General features: G+C 33.4%; 1 protein-coding gene across 1 annotated transcript; it reads right to left on the bottom strand.

Moving 5' to 3' along the window:
- Positions 1-847: 847 nt before the first annotated feature.
- LOC107033138 (killer cell lectin-like receptor subfamily I member 1) lies at positions 848-6,937 on the bottom strand. The gene is made up of 6 exons (XM_031670667.2): positions 6,721-6,937; positions 3,816-3,908; positions 3,603-3,671; positions 1,997-2,148; positions 1,551-1,654; positions 848-1,018 (listed from the first exon to the last, which is right to left on the bottom strand). Exons 1-6 carry the CDS (start codon positions 6,935-6,937, stop codon positions 907-909), a joined length of 747 nt encoding a protein of 248 aa, XP_031526527.2. The 3' UTR covers positions 848-906.
- Between the last annotated feature and the right edge of the window lie 3,277 nt (positions 6,938-10,214).

Genomic DNA, 10,214 nt, shown 5'->3' with positions numbered 1-10,214 from the left:
AAGTTCCAAATGGAAGCTTACTCCATCACTCTTGTAGGCTGAAGGATCTTTGTGCCTTTCCTTTGTTAGACATGAGACAATGTTTATCAGTGTGAAAGGCAACAATGCATGCTACCTGGGGGAATAAAAAAGTAAAACCTGTAGGTTATTCTTGATTTGTGATCCCTCCCACCCAATCTCTTTTTCGTCTCTTTCTGCTCTGCTCCCCAGGCTTCCCTTTTCTGCTGTCTACCCGGTGGATCGGTCAATGGGCAGCATACAAAAAAGGAAGGCAAGTGCCAGAGCATTTGCATATTCTCATAATGCAAAGCCACCTTAGTCCATTTCAGATTACCAACAAGAAGTCACTAAAGGCTGAGTTCAGAAGAAACGTGCAAAACTGGCTCAGAGCCACTGCTGGCTAGCTTCCATGCTCCACCTCCAAGCAGTGAAAATGGCTTCCCGCTGTTGCTAGTCTTTAGTTTCTTAATCATTCTTTCCTTGAATTTTATTTATTTCTTGTTTTCCTCTTAAACCTGTCCTCACCACTGTAAATCTCTTGAACCATCTGAAATGATGCTTGTTTCATGCCAGAATCCTAATACAGTAAATCTTCTTATCTTTGTATCACTATGATTTTGCAAAATACTTTATTTAGTTCATAAAAGATGTTTGCTAACTTTACTTAATGAATCAATATTAATATGAACTGTGATAGGGAGAAGAAAACTCCCAAGAAATTTGTGGGTGGTAAATTTTCCTCACTCCCAATACAGTTTAAATTCAAAATTTAAAGTATTCTGAGAGCAGTAAAAATAATAATAATAATAATTTATAACACTTTTATAAAAGCAACAAATAAACAAAGTATTTTGTAAATTTTTATTAATTAGGAATCAATAAAAACATGTATTAATAAAACAGCTCCTATGTATTAAACTCACAGATATAACTCTTCTCAGATGAACAGTTATTACTAAAAACATAATTTCCTTCTGCATATGCACAACTATGGTTTTCCATTTTCAGAAATTTTAATCTGTAAGAAAAAAATTAAGAAACCAAGTGTGGTTCCAAATGCAGATTAACTCAGCCTTAAAATTAGCAAGAACAAAAAAATAAGAAATAACAACAACAGCAAAAAAAAAAACTAGTCAAAACAAGAACAAAACATCCTGAAGACTGATCGTCTTTAATTATAAAACATTAAATTTAACAGAAAATATTAGACAGTACCTAATCCTATACTGTTTAAGCAGAATTATAAGTCCACTGACAAATGGAAAGATATGATAGAAGATCATAGGTTTATAAAGTTGCCTAAAACTATGCACAAATTTCTCCTAAGAGTCCAGTAAAGTTAAAAATGTGAAGATCCTAATGGTGAGGTTATTTAGAAAGAGCTGGCATCGTTCTCTGTTATAGCCCACAGGCTGTTCCTCAAAAAACATAATGCTTTCTTTTTTCTTGGTTTCACTTCATCTGCCTCACACAAGTAACACACACACACACACACACACACATTTCCTTATACACTCAGAAAAGTTCAGTTATCAAATCACTGTACTTACAGGCTTTCGATTACTTTGGTGCCATCTTCCCATAACCAGGACATATCGGTTTTATTGATTTTGAGACCTACCCATCCTCTCATTTGAAACATTGACAGAATTTCCTACTGGGAAAAATCATAGATTAGAACTGTGGGCCTATTATAATCCACTTCTTCCTGGCTCAAGGGTTACCGATAGCAGGTCTCCCAAGGACTTGCGTACATTCACTTAGTATTCATTAGATTTTTCTCAAGACATTGTCTCATTTGTTAATGTGGTTTTCTTCTAGCATTAAACGTTCAGATAGTGAAGGTTCTCTAATTTCTCCCTAAGAAAACTGAGTCAAAGTAAGGAAACATCATACACTTCTAAGAACCTTCAGATTTCCCAAATTACAGCGCTACCTCCCACTGCTTTCCAACCAAACATATAGTATAACACAAAAGCAGACGTGTCTGCCTTACCAGCTCTTCATTGGTATCTATCTTTAGAAGGTGGGCATTCAGCTCTGCACAGGCAGCATGGCTGTCTGCCCAGCTTTTGGGTGTATTGTAAAGATGATAAAAACTGTTTCCAAATCCAATCCAGTGGGTTGAACAAAGATCACAGGGACATTCTAGAAAATGTAAACAAATTTGTACTTTGTACCATGAATATCTATTATTAATTACTATATCTTTGCGTTTTTTATGCAGACTGATATTTGATATAAAGCAAAACTTCATGCACTTTTTAATAATACTTCTGGGCAATTTTTACACAAACCATAGTTAATAATACTTAATGTTTAGCTCATATTTTCTATTTTTCTACTTAAAATTTAATATAAAATTTTGCTATAAGGAAAATCCATTTCAAATAAGATTATTATCAGTTTTGACATGCTTAAAATTATATTTGCATATTTAAAAGGCTAAAAAACAGATAATCTTATGAGCACAAAAAAAATTAATGAACTATTCCAACTTTGTCTAAAATTTTTATTATGATTTTAAACATACCAATCCTGATCACACAGGGAAAGTAACTTAAATTCCAAGTGTGTCTGCCTAAGACTTTACAGAAAGGTCTTTATACTCAGCTAGAACTTGAGCTAATAGAGAGATTATTTTCTTGATATCCTCCAGCTTTACACAAGAAACTAACTTTTAACTCTCTTGCTCAAGTTAAGCAAAGGCCTCATTCTCTATTTCTCTTGCAGCTGTTCAGTCCAGACTATATTGTTATTAAGATTGAAAATAACCCCAAATAGTGGTCACTTCACAGTCAGGATACCACTCTGGTTTCAAGCTTTCTCTCCATTTTTGGCCCCTTCTGACTTCCTCTGTTTTATTGGAAACCTAGATGTTAAACTAAAATTTTAATTGGAAAAAAATTGTATCCTTCTAGACATTTGGAGCTGGGCAGAAGGAAAATGTAAACTGGCTTCATTAACACATAAAGAGAGATGCCTGAGCTGGGAGCAACATCCGTTAGATAAAAATTAGAGCAGAAACTCCACCTTTTTCTCTGCCTCTCTCTCTCTCTCTATTTTAGTGCTCAATTAATGATGGAGATTTGTATAAACTTGCAATAAGTGAAAAAAAGAATTAAAAACAAACAATTTTCTATATTATGGCCGGTGTACCCGGATGTATAATAAAAATTAATGTAAAATGTATATGCTTGTAATTTCATAAATGCTAGAGGAATCATCCCAGCAGAGAAAGCTGGAGGGAAGGCGTGGTTGATGAGACACAACTCCCTTGCTTGTCGCTTGTTTTCTCTATTCTTTTTGACCCCCTTCACCTCTTTCTCTCGCTCCTTCCTCAATATAATTTACATTTTTCTCTTAATAATAATTAAATCACAAGCCATACTTATGTGCACAAGACTTCAGGACTTTTCACATTCTCCTATGTCATCTTTCTTATTTGTCCCAGTATGAGTATTTCCTTCATAAAACATTGAACATGCAATAACATGGCATTCGTCTTTCATGATTCACTCAGACTTTTTGAATGTCAGGAAAGCAAACACTTAGACCCAATAATCAATGTTAGAAATGGCCTGAACAGAGTGAATACTCACCACCATTTGGAGAAGATAGAGTGGGAATAGGTGAGATTTTCCCATTTTCATCTTCTCTGCGAGAAAATGCTATGGCAAAAATCATGGTAGTAATTAGTTCTGTTTAGGATAAAATAAAACAATGTAAAAATTCAGCTTGATAGCAAAACATTGAAATGTGTTCTGTTGCTGACATACTGATTGTAATAACAGATTATTTTCTTAATTACTTACTATTTGCAAGCAGGATCCCAAATGTCGCCATCAAGACCACACACAAGACCCCTAGACTCCCAGCTGTCACTTGCCACGCTCTAGATTGGTAGTCTAACATTAAAGAAAACAGAAATAATGATTAAGTGTTATCATTTCCCACAAGTCACCAAATATAAAATTTAAGACCATTACATTTCACTCTTAGAGGGCAAACATTCATTTTCTAATTCTTGAATGTGTTTATCCTGAATAAAACTGTTTCTCAGCCACATCATTGAGAACCCTAGTTTATTGGTATCCAAATTCCCTTCCTATTAGATCCTTCTTGACCTCACTTCTTTCTTATCCTGCTGAGGCCCAGGGTATGTCACCTGAACCAACATCACCAGCATCTTTAAGCATCCTTTGCCTAGTATTCTACAAATTATCAACTCTGAGCAATCAGAAAATATTCTCACTGCTAGTAAACTTAGAAGTGAAATATACCTAGAGAAAATAGTATTGTCATGCAAATAAAAATATTAATTCCTAAATTCCATGTGAACACTAACATTCATTTGTTAGCCAGTTAAACAAGCAATATATTAGTCAAGGGGGAAAGAACAAAATACATTTTTTCTTTTTGTTGAAAGTAAAAAATAATTGTGATAAATTTTATAAAGAAATAGGAGAATGTTCATCAAGTTTTACCCTACACATGAGAATGGAACATGCTTCTATCCAAAAATGAGGTTGTACTGAAGGTTGGAGGAAAGTAAGAATTGATAACATCTTTCAGTAAAAGGGGCATTGGTGGGGGAATGTTTTCCACTCAGAGAGGCAGCATCTCAAAATGCTCTTAGGTGTCAGGAAGCTCGGTGCATTCACGGAACTGAAATCACAGACTAGAACTCTAACTCCATAGAATTATAGAGCAAAGGAGGGAGTGGCTAGAGAGAGAGCGCCTGTGGGACTATAGGGTTATTACTAATTTTTTAACTTTATGAACAAGCAGACATCTTTGCAAGAACTTGTTTTAAAAAGTCATGATCATTTTGCTTGAAAGATAAAGAAAGAATCGAATGATGCCTAGAGTGAAAGATGAGATAATTTGGGGAGTCTGTTTCAGTAATCTTGGCAAAAACGGATGGACTGCAACAGTAGAGAGGAGAAGCAGGTTGGACTGAACACATTACACGTCATGATGACATGAATGTGTCCAAGAGGAGAGTGAGGAGTCAAACTTTCCTTCCAGGTTTAGAGATTAAGCAATGAGGGGGCTAAGTATGAACACGTCCACTCTTCTGAGTTTTGTCCAACTTCTGCCCAAAGTCCTTTTTTGATTATTAAAAAATTATCAAAATTTTTGGGTATTATATCAATTATAATTGAATCACCATGCTGTACACCAGAAATTGACACAACATTGTAAACTGACTATACTTAAATAAAAAAACAAAACAAAACAAGCCTCTCTGAACCTCTATCCAAACCCAAGAATTTTCTCTTATTTTACCAAGGAAGTTGAGGCCATAAATTTCCTTAACTTGCCCATCCCCACACTTGTGTGTATATATACACATATATACAGTCATATGTTCCTACCTTATTGTCCTTGTCTTCTTTTAGCTTCAGAGGATGAGCATTTCTCTCGGGCTCAAGCAAAATCTTTCACATGTCCTATTGCCTCCATGCCACCCAGTCTCCTCTAGAACATTTATTCACTAAGGGAAGTTTGTATTTTGCCAATCTCTTCATCATTTCTTTTTATAAACTTTGTCAGATTAGTCTGTACATGATCTCTCAAAATCTAATTTAATTCTTTGTCTTTCTTGGTTCAAGTGTTTCACTTTTTATTGACATTTCTCTTACTTTTTCGGAGAAAATTGTAAACATGTTTTCTGGAGTCATTTTATCCCCTTTATTAAATTTCTTCCAATGCCCTAACTCCTAGTTGTAGTTCAGATGCTTTGCCCCATAATCAAGCAAAAACCCCAACTGTTAAACCCAAGGAAATAATTTCCACGTATAACTTATGAGACCACTGGTCTTAATTTGACATAGTTTATTTTCTCCTTCTCTCTGGACATGTATTCACACATACCTTCCTCAGTCTTCCTCTGCTCAAGTCTCATATATGGCTTTTGTCTGTGATAGACTTTTCACCCACACGTCTCTATTTGCAATCTTACCTACTCACTTAAGTCTTTCCACCGTTTTCCATCCTCTCCCTGGAGATCCAGCCTTTAAATCCAATTCCATTATGGACATTGTCCTCAGAACTAATCAAGGGACAATTCAAATGCCATGTATGATCTGACTTTTACAGGATTAAATGTGACGCTTCTTAATGGTAGATACGATGATTAATTACTCAGCCACTTAAGCTAAGAGCCTTATTATCATAGTCTACTCATTTCTCAGATTTACCTCCAATATCCAATTAATCATGAAGTCTTTTAAGCTTTACCTCCAAATTATTCTTTTTTTCCCCATCATCTGTCTTTCCAAGAAATTCTGTTAGTTTTTTGAAGCTAGGTAGTTATTGCTTCTTCATTTTTGTAGATACTATCTCCAGAGCAGGCCCACAGTACAAATTCAAAAAAATATCTGTGGGACTGAGTTAGACTGAACTGAATTGAAGACTAACATCAATAATTTTTTTAATAACTTTAAAATAACACACAAAAGAAACAGAATTTATGTAATAGTTCTTACAAGTATGCAATGCTGTTGGAATTTGGATCGATGCTATTTTAGAGGAAATGAACATAGTAAAGGATTATGTAAGAGACAAACTATTTCCCAATAATATTCTAAAATAATTAAAGGGAGTCTGAAGACAGATAACAAGCGCCATTTGGAAGTTTTACAATGATTTTGAGAGAAGTAATCTTCTAAACTCAAGAATCAAGATCTAGCAAAAATATATGTAATACTGTACCTTTTCTTTTTTTCCTAAACAATCTTTCTCTGTGCTGATGGTGAGAAGATCTGGGAAATTTCAGTTCCATGTAGTTCACTTGCTGTTCACCTGATATGACATTGCTCTGGTTTGTCCCGGGTGTTTTTCGCTTCTGTTGAGATCTGGAAAATTTCAGTTCTGTGTAGATGACCTCTTGTTTGTTTGCAGTATCTTTGTTTTGCTTATTCTTTAGCATTTTTCCTGAAAAGACTTGGATTGCTTCAGCTCAACCTTGATATCTTTCCGTGTTTCTGTGCAATATCAATGTACTAGAAATGTGAAAAAGAGTTAAGGGGTCATTGCATCAGATCAGTGAATAACGCATTCATTTTAATGTACAAGTAAACATCTAGGTACAATAGCAAAAGGGTAAAAAAGGGAGGAAATGAAAGACTGAATCTCTCTCCCAAAGTTGCAGTCCTTATTCAGAAGAAGAATTTTATTCTCCTTTAGTAAGATTATATATTTCATTCCCTCTCTGAATCAGTTTTCGAAAGGAGTAGATTAAGAACTATATCCTTTTTTCCTTCTCAACATTCTCTGTATGGTGAATAATGTCAACAATGTGTAGACTATGGTTAAAGCATAACTACAATAGCAAAGAATTTTTTTTAACAATAGAAAAGAATTTTTTTTACAATAGCAAAGAATTAAGTATTTAAATTTGACATTAAAATTTTTATTTCAGATCAGGTTGACAAAGTTTATTGTATCACTGACATAATCCATTATTCTGTAGATTCTTTAGTAATAGTGGAAAAACTCATCTCTCTCAGGAACTGGGTAAATTCTACATTTGTAAAATAACCATGTATCTTTCAACCTGTCAGTCTACCATCCTTCTTCTACTCATGCAGATCACATTTGCTTACATGCACAAACTCACGCATGCAGAGGTAAACACACAGACACCTAAATTAATGACAATGCGAATGAACCACCAAAAATGAACAAAAGAAATAAAAAGGTATAAAATTCAAAACATTTATTAAATCTTCAATGTCATTAATAAGGACATGCAAATTAAAAGACAAAAACTTCTACCTGTGAGAACACTAGATGACAACTGACACTTTTTGAACTGGCAAATGACTGTGAATACAAATTATCAAAATTTATTAAAATGCAAAATATGCAGGAGTTTTGCCATCAATTCTATTTTAAGCAATTTGTCTTTCAAAATATTTTTAAAATATTTAAATTTATGCAGCACTGGTTTTTTATCTTTATTTGCTGAGTTAAATTAGAAAAACAAAAAACAAGAAACAAGTTATCAACAGAAGTGTTTACAGTTAAGGGAGTTGTTAAATAAAGTAGGATACATCAGTACCCTAGTACATCATTAACTGTTTAATGTAACAAATAATATTGATACATAAAGCAAAATAATAGATTTGTAATATGTTATAATTTCAGTAGTTCCTCGTAGGTGCAGATTTGGCAGGTTTATATTGCTTCCAATTTTTATCAAAAGTTAAAGACCATGTGTGAAAAGCTACCTTAACTGTGAAATTTTGAGTATTTAAAAATATTGAATAACAAATAGTTTTTATACATTGGAACTTTTCTATGTCTATAATTACTTCCTGAAAGTAAATGTCCAAAAAACTGGGATAAAATTATTTTCAAATTAAGAAGTTTTTATATGTCCTCAAATTGTTTTCTGAAAGTTTTGACCTATTCATTTATTCACCAGCAAAAATATTTAATTTAAGCATACCATAAGAATGTTGCTGTTTAAATATTTGGCACAATTGAACTATTTTTTGTACCCGAGGAGGAAGAAAAATGGCTGTTGTTTTTGAGAATAAATAGTTGAATAAGCATGTTCTAAGAAAAGTTTGAGAGTGGTGGAATCTGATGGAATATTAGTTCAAACTGAAGCATTACATAGACTTAGATCACCAATTTCATAACACATACTTGAACAAATGTCAAATAATCCAAAATGTTAATTGTAAGCCATGAGAAAACAAAATTAATAAAAGATGAAGAGAAAGTATAAGTAAATAATTATAACTTTCTCATCACACACAGACAAGGGAGAGAGGTTGAACTATAGAAATATCATTTGTATTGCTAATGCAAAGATTTTTATCACAATCATATTAAAAGACATTCATTTCATCACTAACCAAAGAAATACAAACTAATGTATTAATGATATACATTTTCACCTGTAGAATCAGTAAACATTGACAAGCCAAATGCAACCACACTGAGTTGGATGATGTGCAGGGAAATAGGCATTCATTTACTTATAAGTACTTCTAGTTAATCTAAACCTTTCCCTTCAGGAAAGTAATTTTGTCAGTATGCATCAGAATCAAATAATGAACACATCTACGGATCCAACATTTCAAAATAATCAAAAAATGATAGATTATTTAATAAAAAGAGGCTACATCGTTGGAAAAATAAAACAACAGGAAACTTCTGAGACAAAGGAAAAATAAAAGGAATAGATGGGTTCACACTTCATGCCATTGCTTACAAAATGAGCATGTACCAGAATTATACAAAAATTATTTTTCCTAAACTATCATTTAAAACCTTGTGAATTGATCGTTGAAATTAACTTTTTAAAAAGCGCATACGTTTTTAACTTCTTGGGAGAAGGAAATAAATAGAAGCAAGCATACTCACCGACACGAAGAATAAAAATAAACTTGGTGGGAAAATCATAGGTATGAAACAATATAAAATTGCTGTAGGCTGGGATTGAAGTCATAGGATATATAATCTGATATACAAACCATCAGAGAAGATTCTAGGTTGAAAAATACTCTAATACTTTAATGACTTATAATCTTTTGTTATTCAAAGCATGTGTGAAAAACTACAAAGGAAGTTTTCATGTGACCGCTAATTTGTAGGTTACCTCCCCCACAAAATACCCATTAGGAAGTGAAAACGTTGCTTTACTATGCCATGAACTTTGGTATTTTGAAAACCATTTCATAAATTACAGACTTCTCAATTTTAAAATGTATGAGAAAAATACTAAATTCAATGACTGCTTGATAAGAATGTCCCTGTATCAAGTCTGAGGACTTAAAGGGAAAGAAAAACGAACCAGATTTCTTATTTATTACAGGTTTCACGGGACAAGGACACCATGGGATACAGAGAAAAGTATACAGATTTGTCAGAATAAAATTTACATTTTTGGAAAAAAATTAACATTTTTGACTTTACTGGTTAAATTATAGTAGCTAAGTAGTTGGTAACTACTCAGTTGTAGCTGACATTACCACCCTTAGCGTGGAGTTAACACTTTGTTTACTGTAGCATATAGCGTGGTATAGCGCAGTCCAGTGCATTATAATAAATAGTGGCACAATTTGAACGACTTCAGGGGTCACCAGCTTGTGGGTGAAAAAGAAAATATCTTACAATAAATTTTCAAATTTGTCTCTGTTGTTAGTTTGTACCTGATAACTGAGAATCATGGTACTTCTATCATCTTCCTC

The sequence above is a fragment of the Vicugna pacos genome, chromosome 34 (genome assembly GCF_048564905.1).
Source record: "Vicugna pacos chromosome 34, VicPac4, whole genome shotgun sequence".
In the NCBI taxonomy this organism is placed as follows: Eukaryota; Metazoa; Chordata; class Mammalia; order Artiodactyla; family Camelidae; genus Vicugna; species Vicugna pacos.
This window is presented reverse-complemented; position numbering and strand designations above follow the sequence as displayed.